Genomic DNA, 24,492 nt, shown 5'->3' with positions numbered 1-24,492 from the left:
GCATGTGTCTGTTTTCTCTCTATATAAAGATACCAGTCATATTGGATTAGGAGCCCACCTACTCCAGTTTGACTCCATCTTAACCAACTGTATCTGAAACAGCCTTATTTCCAAATAAAATCATGTTCAGAAGTTCTGGGAAGGATATGAATTTTTGGGTGACACTACTCAACCTAAGTACATCTGGGTTCCCTCAACTATCCATTATCCATGGTCCTGTTTCTACATGTGGATGCTCCACATCTGTTCCTTTTGTCCTAGTACATTTGGCCATTGGGATCTGTTCAATTAAGAGCTTCTTAGACACAGCTTCTCTAGACATGTGTTTCCTGCATCACTTGGGTATTTCAAGCATCACCCTCTTTAAAGTTCAAGATCAGATTTGAACATGTTGCTACCACTGAATGGTTTGTGGGGTTATAAAATAATTTTGAAAATTAAAACATCTCTAGAAATTCATCACCAGGTAACTGGTACAATAACTTTCCCTTGGCCTAACTCCAACAAATAATTCATGGAACTCACAGCCTTTGTTTCTAATCATTGCATAGAAATGCTTCCTTATGACATATGTTTGCTTATAGTTTGTACCATTGTTTAACCTTTCAAGGGTATGTCACTGGCCCTCCAGCTACCTTGTGAGCTCTTTGAGGGCAGAGACCATGTCTCATGAATCTTTGTGTTCATCATAGGATTTTCACATCACAAATGTTCTGCATTAAGAGGAAATCAATAAGAAAATGTGTATAGTGATGTGGATGATATGTCCTTACCCTGACAGAATTTTCTAATTGCTAGGTGGATGCCTTTTCTTTAATTTGTCTTCTGTGTCCAGTTCTCACCAAATTCCTATGGCCCACTGGGCAGCCCAAACCAGCAGGGAGCAAAGACAGGTGGCTTCCCAGTGGAGTCCATCTTTCATTTCCACTGATCTCCCAGCCTAAGCATGGTAGAAATCCCCCACATTGAGAATAAGAAAGCCATACTCAGAAGAAGCAGCCATCTGTAAAACATTTCTGCAGGGCCAATGTAGTGCTACACAAGGAGATTTCCTTACTGTGGTCCCTTTGAATCTCAATATAAGCCTTTAAAGTGAAGATTTATATTCAGATGTCCAGAGCTCAAGAGAGGTCAGAATGCCCAAAGCTATATGGTTGGTAAAAGGCAATCTGGAATTGGTACTTGGTCTGCCTGTCTCTAAAGCCTTTCTTTTTTTTCCATTACCTTGCCTTTTATTACATTTCCCTCATTTGATATCCAAATGAAGATTTAGGGAATGATGTAAGTCATCTTGAAAATACCTTCGAGTCATTAGAAAAATTATGAAACAAGGGACAGTTCCTTAAACAGAAAATATCCAGTGATGCCATTTTAGGATCAAGGCTATTGAAGGAACAATGGCAATTTTATTTGATGCCCCAAGAACGGCTGTGGCGTCCTGACTACTCTGATGGCAAGTGGTCCCGGTATGTAATGCTGTGTAACAAATCATCCCCAAACTCTAGCTTAAAATGGTGATTTATTATTCGTTTTCACTGTCCCCTGGGTTGACTGGACTCAGCTGGGTGGTTCTCATATGTGGTCTTAAGTAGCTGTAGCTAGAATCTGGGGGTGGGATCATTGGAAGGCTCAACTGGGTTGCACACCCAAGATTGTGCATCACATGGCAAGGGATACTGGTTGTTTGTCAGGAGCTCAGCCGGGGTTGTTGATGACATGGTCTCATCGATGGCCTGGGATTCTCACAGCATGGCCGGTGGCTTCCAAGAAGGAATGTCTCAGGAGCAAATGTCTTTAAATGACTGAGGTATAAGACATAGAGCTGCTTTATGACCTGTTCCCAGAATGTTACTTCTGCCACACTCTATTGCTCCAATGAGGTTCCACGGCCAGCCCAGGTGAAAAGGTAGGGAGGTGTCACCTTCTGATGTAAGAAGTAGCCCATGCACACAAAGAGGGAAGGCACAGATGGGGCTGTATTTAGAGACTGACCATCACAGAGAAGAAGCTTGACTAATATGCTGGACTAATACTTCTGTCAGACTTGCTGAGTATAGGCAGTGGTGTCTGGGGATAGTCGCTGCCTCTCAGCAGGTCAGGCTGGCTGGTAGTTGGGTACCTAGGGCCGAACAGGATAAACCAGATTCCTTGTGGTTCTTGGCTCATGCACCTGATGTCCAGTGGAGAAAGAAAGATAAACCTGAATCACATGGAGAAAGCAAATTAAGAACCACAATTCTGGCATGCCACATTTTTGTTAGATCCACTATCTGGTTGATGGCATGACCAGGAGTACTTTCCAGAGGCCTCCCTGAGACACTCTCCTGGTGGTATTTAGACTACAGGGTTCTCTCCAACTGCAACCTGGCAACTTTCAGCTGATTTTTCCTCCACAGTGAGCCCTGGCTGTCACTCTTCTCTTTAAACTTTACTTCTCAGAATGTGTTATCAGATAGACATAAATAAGATGTCATTTGCCCATCCCTAAAAGGGCAATCTTTTATTGCCCTCTGAACAGATCCTTGGATTTCTAGATCTAATAGTTTATCTGAGAAGGAGAAAGGATTTAAGTACAATTTTCCGTTATTTATACTATATCCTGTATCACCTTGCCAGTTATCCTGTTAAGTCCTGTTGCTGTCCTCCACTGGGCCGTCTATATGGCAGAGACAGTATGATGAACTCCGTAGAATACAGACACTGTGTGATGCCCCCTACTCTGGACATCATAACGAGTCTCCCCTTTGCAGACTTTGAGGAGCCCCTTGCTCAGGCCCAGTAGAAATCAAAGCCCAGCTCAGACTAACCTGAGTTCCCAAGGGGAGTCCTGCTTTCCTACCTATGGCCTCCACTTTTCAACAAGCCTCCCACAACCCGCCACTCATCTTCACCCCAAATCTCCTTCCCATGAGGTGTTGGAGGGGGTAGAAGCCTTTACTAAGATTCAAAAGTCTTGAGAAGGGGGCTACCTATTGCACCACCCAGCAGCAGACTTTAAAAAACCATATGCTTGACTTTCCTGCTTTTGCAAAGTCCTTGGACACCAGCAGTACTAGGGCTCCTCCTGGCCTTGCACCAAGGCCTGATCTCTCCCACACTCTGCTATCTCTTGCTTCTCACTGCACTTAGGTCTCCCCTCTCAGAAACAAAAAAATACATTCTTCTCATTTTCTTATGTCACAAGTCCCTCCCCTTGTTTGAGTCTCTGTCAGCACCCCTGCCTTCAGAGCCTGATTTTTGTGCCTAAGTGACTTAACCATGTCCTTTGCTAAATGAGAAGGAATCCTGGGGCTGGGAGGGAGGATAGCATGCTTTATGCACCTTGTTACATTTGCACCTTGAGAGATCTTTTTGTTTGGAAGCAGCACATGGTAAGTTCTCAATACGTATTTGCAATAGTCACTCCTTCATCTAGCTTCCATCCAGTCTATACTTTTTGAATGCCTACTATGTGTCAGACATAGTCCTATTTCAGTCTTATTTTAAGTCCTAACTAGAAAGAGAACCAGGGGGAGGATGTGCTAGAGAATAGCTGAATGGGTGGCGTGACCACTAGAGAGTGAATGATCACAGCAGACCTTTCTGAGGAAGGGTCACCCATGCTGAGTGAGACTCGAATGAGAACGGAAAGTTCTCAAAAGAACCAGGGGAGGTTCTGGGGAAGTGGTTCAGGAAGAGAGAACAGGCAAGAGTCTGGAGTTCATGAAAATAAAGTTAAAATGAAAAAAAGTCCATAGAACGTAGAGGCAAAGAAATTTGCCATTAGCAGATGATAAACTGAGAAATTTGGGGAAAGTATAAAGCAGATGGACTGAACTGGTGTCAACTGATTGAGAGCCACCTGATTCTGGGGCCATCTGGAAAGAAATTAGCTGCGTCCCCAGAAGCCTGGGAAAACCCCAAGCTCTGAGCAGTAGGACTGGAAGTTGAGGCAGTTGGTGGGCATTGGACAGGGGACATATGGAAGAAACTCAGAAATATGGACCAGATTAAAAAAAAAAAGAGGAAAGAAAGAAAGAAAGAAAGAAAGAAAGAAAGAAAGAAAGAAAGAAAGAAAGAAAGAAAGAAAGAAAGAAAGAAAGAAGAAAGAAAGAAAGAAGAAAGAAAGAAAGAAAGAAAGAAAGAAAGAAAGAAAGAAAGAAAGAAAGAAAAAGAAATATGGACCAGAGGCTCCCTATGGCAGAGAGGGTGTCTTCAGCAAATCGGGGGTGTTTTCCAGTTAGCTCATAATATGGGTAATAAAACCAGAGAGTAGTGCCTCTGTAATCTTGGGTGAACAGCAAATATATAGATGGGAAAAACATCTCAGCAAAACAGGGAAACTTCTAACGACTTTCGGTTTTCCTCTTACTTTTCTTTGGCTTCTGTAATCTAATCAGGATCCATATCACCCCTCAGCAGAAGGGAGAAGAGTGGACTTATTGGGAACATAAAGACAAGAAACTGAAGAACTTCAGAAACCCCTCGGGATCTGAGACAGAGCAGAACACCCAGCTTGCTGGGATGTCAGGCTAAGGGAAGGTGGGGCTCGACCACCTGTCCTGCTCTGAGAGGAGTCTTTCAGTCTGCTCTTGGCCCAGATGGCCAGGTCCCAGAGGCAGACCCTGCTGACTGACCTATGGCCCCCCATAACACTCCAGTGAAGCCCTACAGCCACATGGACTGCTCAGAGGAGAGCCTGCGGGGTGGTGGTCAGGGGAACTCCTGGAACCACACAAGGACTTCTCAAACTGCTGTGCCTCAGAATCACCTAGAACACTTGCTCAAAATACAGACACCCAGAACCATTCTGGGGCATCTGTCTTCTTAATGAGCATCCTAGGTGAATCTGATGTACCCCGTGCTTTGGGAACCACAGACCCCCAAAGTTACTGAGGGAGTCCTCACTAATCTAGTCCATCTAGATCAGGGCTGCCTTTTAGAATCAGTTGGACAGATTAAAAACAAGCAAACAGACAAACAGACAACTAATGCCCCACTGACAGAAATTTTGATTTAATTGTCCCAGGGAGGGGACTGGGCATTAGTTTTTTTGTTGTTGTTGTTGTTTTTATTTTCTGTTTGCTGTGTTAATAAACTCTCCAGGTGGTTCTAATGTATGGCTAGAGTTGATAGCCAAGAACTTCACTTATGAAAACCAACAGTCCCTCAAATTGCTGGGTATATGAAAAGACAGGCTGATCTGCTCTGAACGGTGGTGATTAGTCACAGTGATTGATTCTGTGATAAATGATCACCAATGAAACAGACTGTCACAAATAGAGAGGAAGTATGAAAACCAAACCAAACCAAACCTGTATCACATCCTCAGAGGGACTTAAAAGGATACATATCAGAAGAACAGAGCAGACTACTAAGAAAAAGGAGTCCAAGAAGTATTAAGAATTCTTGGAAATGAAAAGCATGATTGTCACTCAGCCCTCCCAACACTCAGTAGGAAAAGAAAAACTCGTGAAGTATAAAATCACAGAATGGGCATCACTGAATACCAAGCTGGAGGCTCTGAAGAGTAACTCAAGGAATTCTATCCTTGAATATAGACTAAAAGGACTAAGAGATGGGAATTATAAAAGAGAAAAGAGAGATATGGCTGCTCCATTCCAGAGGCTGAGTTTCTACCAAAGGATTTCCTGAAAAGAGAGGATAAAACAGAAGAAAGAGTAGTAGTGATTAAAAAGAAAAGGAGAGAAAATACCTTGAGTTAAAGAAAGATTTTAATTCTTGGATCAGAGTAGAAGAGATGAGGTAGGACACATCAGAACTATTAGAAAAAAGATACTCATCTATAAACTATTTTTCATTTAATGTTGATGGAGAAATATAAGTCCCAAAATGTTGGTTTAAAATATATCAGGTTAACAAACCTATCAAGAAGAATGGGATTTGGAGGAGGCAAATCTATTTTATTCTATTCTTTATTTTAAACACTTTATTATTATTTGTATGAATTGATGGCATTAGTTAGAATTTAAAAACCCTATTTTTTAAAGGTTTTATTTATTAATTCAGAGAGAGAGAGAGAGAGAGAGAGGCAGCGACACAGGCAGAGGGAGAAGACACAGGAGGCTCCATGCAGGGAGCCTGATGTGGGACTCGATCCGGGTCTCCAGGATCACACCCCGGGCTGCAGGCGGTGCTAAACCACTGCACCACCAGGGCTGCCCATAATTTAAGACATTTAAAAGTAAATATGACTAGAATAGAAACTAGGGTAAGGAAAGCTAATACAACACTTGATTAATAAAGCAAAAATCAGGGAAGAGGAAAAGAAACAAAAAGAATAAGATCCAGAAAACATGAAATACCAGGAAAAAGATAAAATATATAATCCAAGTAAATGTAACTGTTTTATATCTCAATGTCCAAAGCAAAACATGCCACTAGAAAAGTAAGTGAAGAACACAAAACAGTCAAAACACAAGAGAAAAATGAATACCAACCATGAGAAAAGATTCTCTAGTCTCTTAACAAAGAAGTGAAAAAGAAATGGGATTTTTATTTTAACTTATTACACTTGCAAAGATGACAAAGATTGATAACATTTGGGTTGGTGATAGATGTGGGAAATGGACACTTTTAAGCTGAAGGCATGAAAAAAAATGGTATTACTTTGCTCAAGAGGAATCTGGCCATATAAACTAAAATCAAAATATACATGCCAGGCCTAGCAATTCCACTCTTGGAAATTTATCCTAAAGCAATAATTGGACTTGTGTATAAGAATGTCCTTAATATCATTTTTTACACTAGCCAAAAAAAAGGGGGGGGATATAACCTTCATGTTTACAACCTGGAGATTGGTTAAATACTTTATACTACACTCATGCAAGGGGACACTACATAGTTATTGAAAAGGGTAAGGTAAGATGAGTTTATATGTATTTACAGAGAAAGATTCCCATGATGTGCTATTTAAAAAATTATGGGACAATGTATATATAATGAATTAATTTATGCAATAGAATATGATATTGTATATAGGTAAGAATCTAAAAGGATAGACTCTAAATCAAAAGTTCCCAAACTTCCCAAGTTCACCGTACCCTTAGTGTCTCAGTAATGTTTGCATGGTGCCTCTGGGCCAAAAAAAAAAAAAACCCAAACAAAACATGTAATAGCTTTGTCTTTTAAATAGTCAGGTCCAGAAGACTTAATATATATTTACGTCCTAAAAACTTAGTAGCTATAAAGTACATATAAATTTAAAGAAAAAAACAAGGTTTACTTCATTCATAAACAACCACCATGTGGGCCTGTTGAGCACCGTATATCTTCCTGTACTTTGGAATCAGACTGGAACCCAACACGCTCATTTTCTGTTCCATTTTGATGTTTGTACAGTACTGGCTTTTTATCTAGCAACTGCCCTGAAAACCCAGATTTACAAAGATATGACATCACTGAAAGGAATGTAAAGTGAGATGTTGAAAACAGGGAAGGGCCTCCAGCAGTACTTCATGCAGTCTCTGACACACATCAGACGTCACCGTGCTTCCCCAAGGGTTTCGAGCAGCCCCAGGGTAATCCTGTGAATTCCCTGCAGCGGCCCAGGGTGCCCTGGCTCAGTTTGGGGCCTATGCATTAGATCATAAACAAAGACTCTTTCTGGAAAGTGACATTGGATGAGAGGGAGAGTGACTTTTATTCATTAAGCACAGCTGAATAGTTTGAACTTTCTATAACAAGCAAAATATAAGAGTAATAAAAGACTTTTATTACTTTTTAAAAAGATTTCTCATCTTTTAAAAAAGATTTATTTATTTATTTGAGAGAGAGAGAGAGAGCACACGAGAGTACGAGTGACAAAGGGGCAGAGGAAGAGGGAGAACCAGACTCCCCTCCTGAGCAGGGAGCCCAACAGGTGGGAGGCTTGATCCCAAGACCCTGAGACCATGACCTAAGCCGAAGGCAGATGTTTAACTGACAGAACCACCCAGGCGCCCCAGACTTTTATTACTTTTTGTAAGGTTTATTACTTGTTTTTTTTTAAGGTTTAACTTTTTGTAAGGTTTTGTAAGGTTTATTTCCAGAAAAGAAACCAGAAACAGAGCAAGAGTGAAAGCAAATGAGGGTGATATACAGGAAAGAAAAATGAAATAAAAACTCTAGCCGAGGGGCAGAGGGTGCAGGGGCACACCACACACCACATGAGATCTGTCTGTGCACTTCCCTCTGTGACTGACTCTGGTCCAGGTCCCTCCGGGCTTTGGCTTCTCAGCTGTTAAGTAAACCCACTAGCTTCCCTCACAGGCAAAGAGCCCCTTGCAGTCCCTCCTGAGGAGCAGAGCCATGAAAACCACAGCTCTGGAACCTGCTGTCTGGGTCCTGATCCTAACTCTGCTACCCACTCGCTGTGTGACCTTGAGCAAATTCATTAACTCCCCTGTGCCTCAGTTTCCTCCTCTGTTAAAAGTTGAGAATAATGTTTACCTGCCGTGGGGACTCCAGGCACTCCCGTACTACGTGGCCAGTGCTGAGTCAGGGGTAACACTTAACTATTGTTGTTGCCACTGTTATATATATATAAAAAATTTGGCCAATAGACTTTTTCCCCTCCAGCAATCAGAACTAGGAAACGCCGCACTGTCAGTTGAGGCCCTGACTCTTGGTTTTGGCTGGAGTCATGATCTGCTTCTCCATCCCGCCCCCCACCCCACCATGCTTTCTCTCTCTAAAAATAAATAAATAAAATTAAAAAAAAAAAAAAAAAAGAAAAGAACTAAGAAATGTGAAGGACTGTCCCTGTTAGCATGATATCCCAGGGGCAGAGAGAGGTCAGAGGAAGCCACTAAGGATCCATGCACAAACCAAAGGCATAGGGAGGCAGGGCCATGTGCAAGCAGAACTTAGGAGGTAACTTGAAGGCTTTCTGTTCTAGTGATAAAAATAGTCAAATTAAGATAGGAAATAATGGAATCTCACTATCTCATGATCTTCCCCCCACATCTCTTTCCTTCTCAAACATTCACACTTTTTTAAAAAATTAAATTTTTTTTTTTTTTTTTACCTCATCTCTATGTCCCATAAAGTGATATCGTCGCTGATCCAGGGATTGGACGGCTCGGCTGGGGTGATCAAAGGATCATATTCCACATACTGTTCCGTGTAAGCAATTAAGCTGCAGGAGGGAAGCAGAGCAAAGAATGCCGCTGATTTCCCATAAAAACTTGTATTCTGTTTTACACAAGCATTAAAACTGTCTTCGTATAATTCTAAGTTAAAGGAAAAACACCTTCACTTCCACCTCTGATAAACTCAACTGTTTCATTTCTTCCTGTTTCCTTCTCATGGCCAGTGTATCATTTTTGCATCATGCCGTCATAGTATACATATGCATTTTATATCTTTTCCCCACTTTCCTCTTTACCTGGACCCTGGCACACCCTTCCTGGCTGCGGTTAGCCTGACTGATAGGTCTACACCTGCTTGTGTGTTACCCCTCACAGAGACTATGGATCTCAGGACATCTGGGTCACACCAAGGACACCAGAGTCCCTCCAGGCTGCCAGCCACGGGTTCCCAACTGGGGAATGTCTTTATTTCAAAGACTAAAATCCTGATAGACCAAAAGGAGGTAATGCATTACAAGCATTTTTCCACAAAGCGACTTAGTTTTTTCAGTTATAATTTAAACAGCCATATAATCTTTTTAAAACAATAAAACAGTACTAAGTGATTTCACATACACACACAAATAGCAAATTTAGAAAAAAAAAAAAGAGAAGAGAGCGTTTTTTTTTCTCCCATCCTTTCTCACAGAGACATCCACTTTCTACCATTCTGTTTCCTTAAGGACTTACCTGTATATTTCTAAATTTTGTTTTTACAGTTGTTCTTGATTATCTATTTTATTTTATTTTATTTTATTTTAAAAATATTTTATTTATTCATGAGAGACACACAGAGAGAGGCGGAGACATATGCAAAGGGAGAAAGAAGCAGGCTCCCCATGGGGAGCCTGATGTGGGACTCAATCCCAGGACCCTGGGATCATAACCTGAGCTGAAGGCAGATGCTCAACCACTGAACCATCCAGGCACCCCTTGAATATCTATTTTAGATGAGAATTTAACTTTCCCTTCACCAGTCCCCAACTTACCCCCCCTCTACCTCCTCTCATGATCCTCCTAGGAGACATATAATAATTTTTGTTAAATCAATAGTCAGCGTCCACATTATTAAACTAGATACAAATTATTTTATGCTGAACTAAGTAGCCTACTACCCTCCTCAAGTGTTCTAACAAATCTGTAAAACATCTAGCAATAATTTTTCCATATCTTAAAGACAATACATAATCGTTGTTCAGTTCTGTCTCCCTGTCTCTCAGAGGCCCTCGCTTCCAAGTCTTGAGTACTCTTGCTCCAGACTGGACTATTTGCTCCACACATGTGATGTCACATCGCCCTCTTGGGATGTCCTTCACTTATGTGTGGAGCCCTTGCTTTTCTGGGCTTCACATCTGTTGACTGGTTTTACTCCCTGGTTGGGTTGAAACACTCCTTGAGTAGTTTCCTAAGAAAAGACACGTAAAAACTATTTTAAAGCTTTGCAGGTTGAAACATATTTTTTATTCTATCTTGATACTTGACTGAAAGTGCTGGACACAGAACCCCAAATTAAAAATCACCTTCCTACAGAATTCTGAGGGCGTTGCTCTACCGCATATTTTGACATCCAGTGTTACTGCTGAGAAGTCTGGCTTCAGTTCGATTCTTGTTCTTTGGCTTTAGGTCTCTTCTTTCTTGAAACAGTGTCTTCTCTGTATGGTTGTAGTGCCTTGAAATTTCACCCTGGCCCTTGCTGGTTGTTTCTATTTACTATGCTGGGTACAAGGTGCAAGAAATTTAAAAAATATTATTTCCCAGAAGTATTATTTCTTTGCTAATTTCATGCCCTTCATTTCCTTGGTCTTCTCTTGCTACAATTCTTTCTAGTTGGATGTTGGACATTCTGGATTGGTAATCTAATTTTCTTAGATTTTTTTTTTCTAGAATGTTCTTCTGCCCTGCCACTTTTCATCTTTTTTGTCTTTTTGCTTGACAGTCCTTCCTATCTGGTTGTTTGTTTGATTATTTATTTATTTATTTATTTTATTTGGGCTATCACTTTCTTAAGTTTCCAGAGTTCACTCTTGTTTATGATAGGATCTAGTTCTTGATTCATAGATGAAATATCTTCTGATATCTGATATTAATATTTCTTCTTTATTTAAAAGAAGAGAGACATGAGAGACACACAGAGAGAAAGGTAGAGACATAGGCAGAGGGAGAAGCAGGCTTCTCGCAGGGAGCCTGATATGGGACTTGATCCCGGGAGGCGAAGGCAGATGTTGAGCCACCCAGGCATCCTTATTTCTTCTTAAAAAAAAAAAAAATATATATATATATATATATATATTAGAGACAGAGAAGAGAGTGTGAGTGGAGGGGGAGGGGCAGGGAGAGAGAATCTCAAGCAGACTCCTTGTTGAGTACAGAGCTGGACATGGGGCTCAATCCCACAACCCTGAGATAATGATCTGAGTTGAAATCATGAGTCAGACATTCAACTGACTGAGCCACCCAGGTGCCCCCGATATTAACATTCTGAGGATATTAATTCCATATTTTTGTTTTCTGTTTTTTGAATAGTTTTTGGTTCCTCCAAGTCGCTTTTGCTCTTTGTTTGCATCACAATCCTTCATACTGGGGTTTCCCTTGAGTGTCTGGAAAATCTTACACACATCTGCTTGTGTGTAAGAGTAAGATACTAAAACCTGCTTGGAGACACAGGTGTATGTGGACAGGGCTTCATCGTCAGGTCATGGGCAGCTCACCAGACTTTTTTTAACTAGATCTCCAAATGAGGGATTTGGGGCCTCTCCTCAGGGGACATTGATTTTTCTCTAGAGCACGGGTAAGTAAATGTTTTCTGTAAGAATCAGTAAATATTTCAGGTTTTACAGGCCAGAAGGTCACTGTTGCAATAACTCAGCTCTTCTGTTGCAGCAAAAAGCAGTTATAAATAATTCATGAATCAATGTGTGTGGTTGTGTTCCAATAAAGCATTATTTGCAAAAACAGTAGAATGGAGTGACTTGGCCCCCAGATTGTAGTTTCCGAGTCTCTTGCCTGTGGGCATATATACATTTAGCTCCTGGACAGTTGAGAGCCAGGCAGAGGAGGGGTGGATGGTCCCACTGTTCAGTATATAGATCTTCTATTAATCTGCTTGTTTTCACCTGGCTCTTTATGATGTAAGGTGCCTGAATTCTGAGCTGATATGACTCAATTTCTCTGGAGAATAAATTACCCATCTTTTATGGTGGTAGAAACAGGGGAGAGATGATTTCCTACAGGGCATGGATCTAGGCATCCAAAAATCCAGAGACAGACTTTACCCATTCGTCTGGGTTAGCCTCATGCTTTATTCTTAACTTCCATGGTCTCTAGAACTTCAAGAGCCAAGAGCAAATTTTGTTGGGTAATCTGGCTCACTTTGTTTTAATACTCACACTCTTAACATGTAGGATATAATGTTCTTCACTCTGTCCCCAACCTTCTTTTTTAAATTAAATTTTGAAATATTCCAGGGATACAGAAAGACATAAAAATTGTAAGGACATCACCCTTATACCCACCACCCAGTTAAAAAATAGAGATAGGGGACCATGGTTATGCCCTAATTCCATAGACTCTCAATCTTGGAAAAATCTGTTGAAACTCTTAATCCATTAATTTGTTGACTGTGTCAGTTTATACCATTTCTATTCCTTTGCTTACATATTGTTTTTGAGGGGGAGAGAAAATAAACATATGTCCACAATATTGTCTTGAGTGAATTTATAATATTTAACGTAATCATTTCCTTTATACTAGACACAGAATTTAAAGTGTTTTAGGACACCATTGTTCATATCGGTTTTTCCATCTTTTGGGTTACTTATTTAGAATTAACACCCATAAGTGGAAATTTTGGGCCAAAAGATATGAATATTTTTATGGTTATCAATTCACAATAAAACTTTTCTCTAAGCACTGACAACTTGAGAGTCACCAATCTCTCCTGAAATGATAAATTCAGAGCCACCGTTCTTACTACTGAATTGCAGAGAGCAAGCACGGTCAATTACTGCTGAAAGTTGAAGAAATTAGCCAGCAGGTACATCTCATTGCTACTCAAAAAGTGTGGTCTGCAAACCAGCAGTACAGTTATCACTTGAGAGCTTCCAAGAAATGCAGAATCTCAAGTGCCACCCCAGACATACAGAGTCAGAAACTGCATTTTAATCCGATTCCTCGGGTGATTTATATGCACACTGAAGTCTGGGAAGCACCACATCTTATTCTTTAATTTTCCTAGGGGCTCAGGACACACATTTTATTCGTCCAAGCAAAATGAAGGAGTCTGGGATACTTCTGGTTTTAAACATGACTGCATGTTTCCTATAGCCTCACAGCCTCCTCGCTGTCCCAGGTGTGGCCTGTCCAGGGGAGAGGGTAGAAGGAGCACTGGTCCAAATTGGAAAACCTTAGTTCTTATTTTCGGGTGAACCATTTAAGTGCTCTTTGTCAAGCTCGCCATGTTACATAATGGCCTTGCTGAGCACTCAGGACCATTTGAGAAAAAGTGGGAAGGTATTTCAAAAGAATCTTCCAAGTCTTCTACACGTGTAAGATATGTGATTGCAACCAGCATGTGCAGTGGAGGCATGTTGTCCTTGTAGGAGTACAAAGTAGACAGTGTGCCCAGGCGAGCCTTCACCCCTAAGAGCTTTGTAGCATCTTAAGGCTCTGGGGCAGCACCGTGGCAGGAAGACTCAGACTACAGGCCTGTGCTGTGACAGCTCCACAGGGAGCCATCCTTTGCCACATGGGATAATTCCATCCTTTCTGAAAGAAATGGGTTGCACATTAAAGTACATAATAGTCACCTAGGGCTGCTATAGCAAATGACCACTAACTTGGTGGCTTAAAATGACAGAAGTCTACTCTCATTCCTGGGGGCTAGAATTCTGAAATCAAGGTGTCAGCAGGCCTATGCCCGCTCTGAGGGCTTGAGGGAGAAGAATCCTTCCTCACCTCTTCCAGCTTCTGTTGGTTCCAGGCAGTCCTTGGCATGTAGGTATGTAACTCCAATCTCTACTTCTGTCCTCACATGACTTTTCCTCTGGGTCTGGGCCTTCTTCCCTTCTCTCTCTTGCTTGCCATTGGATTTAGGGTCCACGGGGATAATCCAGGACAAGTTCACCTCAAGATCCCTAATTTGTATTTGTAAAGACTCTTTTCCCAGATAAAGTCACATTCATGGGTCCCATGGACTGGGACTTGCACATACCCCATTGGAGGCCACTATTCAACCCACTGCAAGGAACGTGAAAGAATGTGGCCATGAGGCTGGAGAGGACACACTTGACCACCTGATTCCTTCACTCAAGATGCCACAAAAACAAAGCAGCAGCTGATAACCTCAATCCTGTTTGAGGGACGATGGGCCAATGGGAGATGTGTCTGAGGCATGGTGAGGTGCTGAGGCTTTCCTGATTATGATGTACTTGGGTGTCCACTGCATTCTCAGAATTTGAGATGGTGGGTGTAGTCCATGGCTCTCTTCAATGGTGACCCTTTTGTCTCCCAGAATGTGCCCCTAGCCATTCCAATAACCTCAGTCTCCAGTAGCCCCAATCTCAAATGAAAGACTTCTACCTAAGCAACCCAAGGCAAAGGGTATGTGTGTTTGGAGTGGGGGAGTGTGTCTCCTAACTAATTTCAAGTTATGGAGGATTTTAAAAATTATTTTATTTTTTAATTTAATTTTTAAAAAAGATTCTATTTATTTATTCATGACAGACACAGAGAGACATACACAGAAAGAGAAGCAGGCTCCCTGCGGGGATATGGGACTCGATCCTGGGATCCTGGGATCCTGGCATCAGGACCTGAGTCGAAAGCAGAAACTCAACCACTGAGCCACCACGTGTCTTGGAGGATGTTTTTAAAAACCAGAAATGGATTTCCCTCAAGTAATAACACATGGGGATGGGAAAACAAGATTTCCTCCCCTGCCTTCCTTACCCCTCCTCAGATTTCTGTGAGATGGGCTAGAGGTTGCACTGGATGCCGCTCCAGCTTGTTTTATGTGGCCACACCTACAACTGGTGAAGGCAGGTCTGACCGGCCATGCCATACCTAGGTTCCTGGATGGAGCCCAGCAGAAGTACCTGGGGTGAGGGGAGGCAAGAGAGGCTCAGGAGAGGCTGGGTGAGAATTCTGAGTACTCAGGCACTCGGGGGAGTCTGCCTTTCGGCGGCCTGTTAGTCATTGCTTAATGAAGACAGCTGCTGTGCTGGCCAGCCCAAGGCGGCAGCACCTTACAAGGCCAGGGAACAGCTAGGAGGACACAAGTTGTAATGAAACATTGGCTCTCAGCCAGGTCTCTTTAAGAGAAATTAGGGGATATCTTCAGAAGGTGGAGAAGAGGTGGTGAGATTAATGATGATGATGGTTCTAGAGAAGTGGTTGAGAGCCCAAGGAGGGATTTTTGTAACCACTGAAATTAAGAGCAGGAGATAGGACTATGGAACCGGCATTAGGTGTGAATGAAGTTCCTATGGCCTCACCCCGCATCGTGCTTTCTCAGAGCAGGGTTCAAATGGGACCCTGGCTATATGTGGAAGAACACGTGAAGAGAGAGGTAAGAACCTCCTACAGAAGTCCTGCAATATGCACCGAAGCAACAGAGAACAAATCAGCATGATCCCTAATCAGTCAACCAGCGCCGATGGTAGACAGCATTGATCAACAGGGAAGTTTGTTGTATTGGAAGACACACAGCGATTTTGTTAGAGTATAGCTACATAAATAAAGTTGGTTGGAGGCTTTGTAAAGAAGATAGTATGTGCATTTTGAATGTAATATTTTATTGGTAGAAGTGGGATGTACTGACTGAATCATCAGAATTAGACAGGGCTGGGGATCCCTGGGTGGCTCAGTGGCTTGGCACCTGCCTTTGGCCCAGGGCATGATCCTGGAGTCCTGGGATCAAGTCCCGCATCAAGCTCCCTACATGGAGCCTTCTTCTCCCTCTGCCTGTGTCTCTGCCTCCCTCTCTCTCTCTCTGTCTCTCATGAATAAATAAATAAAATCTTTTTTAAAAAAGAAAAGAATTAGGGCTACACCAGGACCTTCTGATCAAGCAAGAGACTTGGAATTTGTTTGTTTTTTTAAAGAGGGAGTAGGGAGGGGCAGAGGGAGAGAGAGAATCTCAAGCAGACTCTCCACTGAATGCAGAGCCCGACAAGGGGTTCAATCTCATGACCCTGAGATTATGACCTGAAATGAAACCAAGAGCTGGATGCTTAACCAACTGAGCCACTCAGGTGCCCTGAGACATGGACTTTTTTTTTTAAAAAAGATTTTATTTTATTTATGAGAGAGAGAGAGAGAGAGAGAGAGAGAGAGAAAGGCAGAGACACAGGCAGAGGGAGAAGCAGGCTCCATGCAGGGAGCCTGACATGGGACTCGATCCTGGGTCCCCAGGATCAGGCCCTGGGCTGAGGGTGGTGCTAAACCGCTGAGCCACCTGGGCTGCCCAAGACGTGGACATTTTTAAAGGTAGTTTAGAAAGGAAGATCTTGAGATTCTAAGAGGAAGTGAGATATTGGATGGTATATTAGTTTCTTACAGCTGCTGGAACAAACTGCTACATACTTAAAAGCACAAATGTATTATCTTATAGTTCTAAGGGGTCAGAAGTCTGAAATGGACATGGTGGGACTAAAGTCAAGGTGTTAGCAGGATCATGTTCCTTCTGGAGGCTCAAGGGGAGAATACATTTCCTTGCCTTTCCCTCCCATCTAGTAGTGTTATCCCATATTTCTTGGCTCCTGGGGAGCCTCTTCAAATCCAGCAATACCTGGTCAAGGGTGGCTCATGTCACATCACTCTGACACTGACCTTTCTGCCTCCCTTGTCTACAACAAAGAGTCTCTTAGTCACACTGGGCCCACCTGGATAATCCAGGGTAATCCCCTTATGTTAGGTTAACTGATTACTAACCTTAATTCCATCTGCAAACATAATCCCCCTTTGCCGTGTAACCTAACACAGTTATAGATTCTGGGGATTAGGACCTGGGCATCTTTGAGGGACTATTATTCTATCTTCCACAGGTGTAATATGAGAGGCATTTGTCCAGAAGGTAGAGAATGAAGTCACTTAACAGAGGGTGTGCCGGTAGGTAAAAGGTGTATACAAGGCCGGCATGGACTTTTTAGGAATGGCACCAACATGTTTTATTGGACTGTCATTGTTACAACCTATGCAAATAAACTCAGTGTTCATGAATCTATGCTTGCCTGTGTCCTGTTTGTCACCACTGCATGGAAAAGACAGGAGACAGCAAAGTGCCTTCTCTTGGAGGTTCCTCTGAGTGGCTTTGGCTCTTAGTAGTCCGTCGCCTTAACTCCTCTCCTAACTTTTGGGGGGTTGATCCTTCTCAGAGAGAGGGGCAGAGAAGGTTAACTCCATAATTGTGGTGGCAGAGGATTGAGAGAAGGTGAAAGAGTACCCCACACCAGGAAGAGATGGAAGGGGCTCTCCTCTTCCCTATGCTTCTCAACACCATGAGACCGGCCAGAAACCATACAAGGGGTGGAGTAAAAGCAAGCACTGCTCATCTTGTCCCTGCTCTCTTGTCTCTTTCATCTCTCCTGGAGGTTTTATGCTAAGAAGGTATCCTAAAGGTATCCCCAAAGTGGGATACAGAGGAAAGAAACAAAGGGTTGGTTACCTAGGATAAGATCTAAGCTTCATGCAGAGAGAATACCTTTGGGTCTGCACCAGGGCTGTGCAACGCCATTTCTTAGGTGTGAAAAGAGGTACAAATGGAGACAGAAATGCCATCCAGGAATATAGTGAGTGTACTTGGTTAGGTTGACCCCTGTGCTGTGTCACTTGGGGTTTGAGTGAAGCAGCTAGGGATCCTGGGTGGTGAGTAGCCCTCCAGAATGCATGAACTAGCCCAGAAGACATCTCTGGGTTCTTGCTCAGTTTTACCTATCTTCTGGGAATTGCACCCCAACACATAGGGCTGCACCAGGGCTACTTTAGGCGCTGCCATGTACTTATAAACTGTGCTCCTGGCCACAGTTGAATGGATACCTTACTGACCAAAGCTGGGCTAATACTCTCTTTCTCTAGCTTCAAGTGTAGGATCTGTAGTCACAAAGTTCAGGGACTGGAGACAGTCCTGTTTTCTAACACCTGTCTGTGATGAAAGATGATGAGGCCAACGTGGAAAGTGGGGCAGGACAAGTAGTGAAGGAGTCTTGGGAGTGTTGAGCTATTATTTATTTGCTCCTGCTATTCATTCTTTTTCTTTCTTTCTTTTCTTTCTTTCTTTCTTTCTTTCTTTCTTTCTTTCTTTCTTTCTTTCTTTCTTTCTTTCTTTCTTTCTTTCTTTCTTCTTTCTTCTTTTTCTCTCTCTCTCTTTCTTTCTTTTTCTTTCTCTTTCTTCCTTCTTTCTTTCTTCCTTTCTTTCTTTTTCTTTCTTTCTTTCTTTCTTTCTTTCTTTCTTTCTTTCTTTCTTTCTTTCTTCTTTCTTTCTTTCTTTCTTTTTCTTTTTTTTCTTCTTTTTTTTGTAGGCTCCACACTCACATGAGGCTAGAACTCATGACCCTGAGATCAAGACCCAAGCTGAGATCAAGAGTCAACTCAACTGACTGAGTCACCAGGTACCCCCTGGATCCAGCTATTCTTAAGCCTAGTGGTATCGCTGGTCATCCCAGAGCTCAATTCTGCAGCTCCTCCTCGTATTCTGTGGGTCAGCACATGCTCTTTTTAGCTGAACTGGGTTCAAGCTGGGGTTCCATTGCTTGGCAACAAAGCAATACAATTGAAAAAAAAGGATGGAGGTGATGGAAATGTGAAGGGCAGTTAATGAAGGCAGCTCTTTGTAGCATTAGCTAGAGAGGCTTCTTTTCCCCCAGAACATGCACTTCCTTGCAGTGCACAGACAAGATACTAGAGTCTCCTGGAGACACACAAAGGCAATTAAATGGGCCAGTAGGCAATGAGGGAGGTAGCAGTGGTTGATAGAAAGTTTGAGTCCAAAGTCAACATCAATGACTACAGGAAGACTTGAGTTGGATAGGAAAAGCATAGAGAGAGAACAGAGAGGCAAGGAAAGAGCTATGCAGACAGCTGGCACACGATAGCATACAAGCAACAATGCTCACAGATCCTTGGGTATGTGGGTGGGCCTAAGGCAGAACAGGGAAGTGTTACAGACTGAATTGTCCTGCCACCCACCCCCTGCAACCAAATTTCTTAGGTTGAAGCTCTAACCCTGCAATGTGATTGTTTTGAAGATAGAGCCTAAGATTAAATGAAGTCATGGGTGGGGCTCTGTTTTGCTAGGACTTTCATCATAAAGAGAGGAAGAGATACCAGAGCTCTCTTGCCTGTGTGTGTGTGCACAGAGGAAAGGCCATGTGAGGACACAGCAAGCATGGGGCCATCTGCAAGTCAAGAAAAGAGGCCCCACCAGAAACCAGCCCTGCTGGCACCTTGATCATACACTTCCAACTTCTGGTACTGTGAGAAAATAGATGTCTGTTGTTTATGTCACCCAGTCTGTGGTATTTTGTTATGGCCACCTGAGCTAACTAGTACAGGAAGAAATGGAAAAAAACTAAATACAAGAAATCCAGGGGAAGTCCATTAGGAACATGACTTCTCACTGAGCAGTTTTAACATCCTTGTCCCTTTATTTCTGCCTCCTTCTGATTAGTATATGGTGTTGTTATTATCAAATGCCAAATTCTCACATCATTAGAAAATGCTGACACACCAGTCATTAGCAAAAAGGCTATCCACCATCATCAGGTGCTTTGAACTGGTTCCTGGGTGGAGTGTGGAGCTGACCAATTTATCCCCATAGTTCTTTCCATTTACTTGTAGAAAGGGGAAGAAATTCACCATCTGGCTGTCAAGAGTAGAGCCCATGGTCAGTCATTCAGTCAATATTATTGAACTGCAAGTGCCATGAAATAGTGAACAGCTCTCTGGATCACAGGATGATGCTCACATTGAGCTCAGAGCAAAGTCATGGCTTCTAACAACTTTAACTAGTAGTCATGGGTTACTATAAACACACATATATACATATCCACGCACACACACATATACATATTTTATATATGAGGACTCATATATATGACATATATGTTATATATATTACAGTTGACCCTTGAACAACATGAACAACATGGGAGTTGGAGCACTGAACCCCTGTGCGGTCAAAAATCCATACAGCTTTTGACTCCCCCAAACTTAACTGCTAATAGCTACTATTGATTAAAGCCTTACCAATAATATAAACAATTCATATTTTGTATGTTATATGTATGATGTGCTGTATTCTTACAATAAAGCAGAAAAAATAAAATGTTAAGAAAATCATAAGGAAGAGAAAATACATTTATAGTACTGTCCTATATTTATTGAAAAAATTCTGTGTATGAGTGGAGTTCAAACTTGCGTTGTTCAAGGGTCAACTAATTGTATGTATATAATAAGGGGTTATTAACACAGTTTGTTAATTAGGTTCCACTTTTGATAAACCTAGAGAGGAAAGAAATAACAATAGGAAATTTAGAAAACTTTTAGTCCAACTACTTAAAACAATCTGAGAGAGAAGTTTTAGAATTCATCTTTTCTCCCTTAGCAAAAAGTAATGACATAATTTTGCTACATTTTGTAAAGAATGTGACAAAAAAAGTAAGGTGAGTTGGAGGAAAAAGTGATGGGTTGAGGGGTGCCTGGAAGGGACCCCTAGAGTGATGCACACATATGGATTGTGGTCCACAGAGCAGATGGGAGAGAAGATGGAGGCACAGAGACCAGGGAGATGGACAGTGGGGGATGGCTTGCAGCTGTGGGACAAGAAGGCATCGAGTATAAAGCATTTTGGGCCAGTGACCATCACTCCTACTTTAGAAATATAATACAAAGGTGCTATAGCACTCATTAGGAAATTGGGGCCTCTACAGGGGGAGGAAACCTGGAAATTGAATGTGGAAAAGGTGACTAGAAGAGTGTGTTTGCAGCCCCTCAAACTGTATGTGCAGTTTTCCAGACTCTGCATTAAAGAGAACCAGGATAGGAAGAGGCTCTGGCTAGAGAGGGAAGGGAAAAGCCAAGTAGCACTGTGGAGAGCAAAGAGCAACATTATTCATTCATTCATTCATTCATTCATTCATTCATCACATTTTTTTTCACACTGGAGAAGGTGAGAAAAAGAGAGGATATAAAGAACTCCTAAATTGGGGATCACCAAGAGAAAATAGATTCCTTGGGGAAACTTGGGATGAGTGAAGGGACGTGAAGCTGAAATTAGCCCCTCAGAAAGAAGAGTATATACCAGGCCAGATATTTCAGCACTTCTAGGTCTTGGTCTGGATACAATCGCCCTGGCTATTACATTGCCTCTGATCTTTCCTTCTCTGTCACCTAAAGTGGGCTGGGAAAAAGGAGAAGCAAGGATCTCACGGTGTCTGGAATCACATAAAGGCCACGTTGCAATGACCTCTTTGGCCTCTTTTTTCCTTCCCCGAAATTATCATTAGGCATTAAGTTCCTGGACTTCCATCACCCTAGTAGGTTTTTAATAACCCTTAGGGTATCCAGCCCCTTGCTGTCTTATCTCATTTCGTTAATTACATTTCATGATCGTGGAGGGCTGGGAGGCAGAGAAGGAACCAGAATCCAGTTTCAGAGAGTAGCCGCGATCCTAAGATGGACAAGCAAGATGATGTAAAAAACCAATTCAGCAGTCAGCTGTGGTGCACAAATGACTCCCAGGGATAGGGTAAGGACAGCCAAGCACACAGGCGGATATGGAATGAGACAACTCGATCTCTCTGTGTGGGGCAGTGTGGCGTGACTCCTGCAGTGATTGGGCATAGCTCAGTGCCCCTGTGAATGGGGAGAAGTCTTTGCAGAAACCCTACAAAACATAGAGACTTTTCAGGCAAATGCTGAACTAAAATGGAACTAAAATGTATAGAGTTTTGCATTCCCAAATTGGTTTGTCAAGTGCTATAAGGCTTGGGTAAGTAAAAAGGGGGCTCCCTTGAGAACTCTGGCAAAGGACAGTAAGACTTCATTTATTTGGTAACTTTAACTACTGAGGGAACACTGGTGAGATATACGACCCAAAGGGCCTCTGAGCAGAGTTTACAAGGACATAAACCCTATGCCTTGAGGCTCATCATCTGAATTCAGAAGAGCACACCCCTTGGAAAAAACTCTTTATTCTTGCTTTAGGACCAAGGCTAAGGAACTTGGTCATTTGATTTCCTGGTATAGCAGATCAATTTTAAAAAAGAGTCTATTTCTCCAGCCCTAGAATCTGGTCTGGGCTTGTGGCATGTGTTTGCCAATAAAATACAGCAGAAGTGAGAGTGCCAGTTCCCAGCCTCAAGAAGCTCTGCCTGCTTCTACGCTCTCTTGAAATTCTGCTATTCTCATTTGAGCTGGAGGATGAGAGACTATGTGAAGGAGAGCCCGGTATCTCAGCTGAGGTTATCCTAAACCAGCTGAAGCCAAGATGATCCCAGAGCTGCCTCCCCAATCCATGGCTGCACACGGATGCAAGCATGAACCCAGTGGAGCCAGCTGGCACATAATCATGTGAGCAGTAGCAAATGCCTGTTGTTTGAAGCCACTAGGTTTTGAGGCCAGTTGTTACTCAGCGATATCTAACTGAAACACCTGGTCTGCTATAGATTGTTGACTGGGAACAAGAAAACAAACCAATAACTAAAAAAGCAGAAACAGACACTCAAAGGTTGTAATGGTCTGAGGCTATTTAGGGAAAGGGAAGCAGTTTGTGGCACTTTGTAAGACCTTGATCACTGGTGTTTTTTTTTTTTATTTATTTATTCATTCATGAGAGAGAGAGATAGAGAGGCAGAGACACAGGCAGAGGGAGAAGCAGGCATCATACAGAGAGCCTGATGTGGGACTCGATCCAGGGTCTCCAGGATCATGCCCTGGGCTGCAGGCGGCGCCAAACCGCTGCGCCACCGGGGCTGCCCCACTGGTGGTTTTAAAGCACAGTATAAAAGTCATCTAGGAAAACTAACTGAAAAATAGTGTCCTTTCTTTAAGAAGGCAAATGCATGAACCTTACTTAAGAAAGATGCTCATTTTGGGGCACTGGGGTGGTGCAGTCAGTTGGGCATCTGACTCTTGGTTTTGGCTCAGGTGGTGATCTCAGGGTGGTGAGATCGAGCCCTGTGTTGGGCTCTGTGCTCAGTGTGGAGTCTGCTTGAGACTCTCCCTTTCTCTCTCTGTAATAAATAAATCTTTTTTTTTTAAAGTAAAAGATTCTCATTTAAAATAGTTCACATAAAAAGCTTAAGGTGTTAAATGTTATTTATCTGGGAAATTCATTTGTGTGTGTGGAGACCATATTATCCAAAGCAAAAATCAGGTAACAGATAGGACTTTGTATTATTTCCAGGTGCAAAAGGAGCATAGGCTGGGAAATGGAGATTGGTTGCCACGATGTTGGCCTGAAACCACTCATGGTGACAATGGGACAGCACAGTTGAAACCAGAACGACCTGAGAAGATTTGCACAGAAGAACCGAACTCTCCCCATCTGGCCCTTCCTTCCTCAAAGGTGCCAGATTAGTGGTGCTATCAGAGGCACCCGAGGGCAGACACACAGACTGTGGACTGCAGGGCCTTCGTAGGGCTCTCTGTGCAGCAGACGGAAAAGAGACAGGGTGGAAGGAGTGCATTAGCACAAAGCTGCCATCTGCAAGACCAGCTTCACTCCTTGGCTTGCCCTTTGTTCCTTCCTTTGAACACCACGCACCAGTTCATTCTGTTCCACGTCCTTGATTTCTGCTTCTTTCCAAGACACCATTAAGCACCACAGGGGAAAACCATAATAAAGGTTCATATTTATTGCAAATATAGCAAGTGCCAAGGACTGGGTGAAGCTCCTGCCCTGGATGAGCTCATTAACCCTCTAAGTTAAGTGCTACTGCTCTCTCTCCTTTAAGGAAGTAGCAGAGGGGCGGAGAAATGAAGCAAGCAGCCCAAGGTCACACAGTTAGAAATGACAGAGGCAGGATCACAAGCCCGATGGCTGGCTCCACACCCATCCTCTACATTGTTCTGCTCTGTTCCTTCAGTAGGCCAAGTTTCCTTATTCCCTTCTGGGGAGTGGGTGGGTGTGGCCAAAACCTTTGACCCAATCCTGACTCCTGCCTTTTTGGAACCGGATCTTCACCATCACCAGCCCTCATGCCTCTCCCCAGCATCAGCTCCCGGGGAACTGCATGCATGACATGGACGAGGTCCTTTGCCTGATGGCTAATCCCCACCCATCACCGGCCACAGGCCCAGGGAAAGCACACCCGGCATGGGGACGTGTGTGCCCACCTGAGACAGCTCAGCTTTCAGCTTTGGGAAGCAGAGCAGTCGCACCCAA

General features: G+C 42.8%; 1 protein-coding gene and 1 long non-coding RNA gene across 18 annotated transcripts in view; one reads left to right on the top strand and one right to left on the bottom strand.

Annotated features, from left to right (window-relative positions):
- RGS6 (regulator of G protein signaling 6) overlaps nt 1-24,492 on the bottom strand; it is a 556,931-nt gene that overhangs the window by 51,262 nt on the left and 481,177 nt on the right. For all 17 annotated transcript variants that reach the window (XR_013386480.1, XM_077909858.1, XM_077909852.1 and 14 more), the window contains one exon: nt 9,008-9,118. Coding sequence is in view for 16 of the 17 variants with exons in the window: in XM_077909858.1 (XP_077765984.1) it covers nt 9,008-9,118 (111 nt within the window). In the remaining variant the exon portion in view is untranslated. The remainder of the gene's footprint in view (nt 1-9,007; nt 9,119-24,492) is intronic.
- On the top strand, nt 1,916-4,806 carry LOC144320844 (uncharacterized). Its single transcript, XR_013386483.1, has 2 exons — nt 1,916-3,371; nt 4,380-4,806. It is a non-coding gene; the product is annotated as an uncharacterized LOC144320844 (long non-coding RNA).

Source organism: Canis aureus, chromosome 9, assembly GCF_053574225.1.
Source record: "Canis aureus isolate CA01 chromosome 9, VMU_Caureus_v.1.0, whole genome shotgun sequence".
Classification (NCBI taxonomy): domain Eukaryota; kingdom Metazoa; phylum Chordata; class Mammalia; order Carnivora; family Canidae; genus Canis; species Canis aureus.
This window is presented reverse-complemented; position numbering and strand designations above follow the sequence as displayed.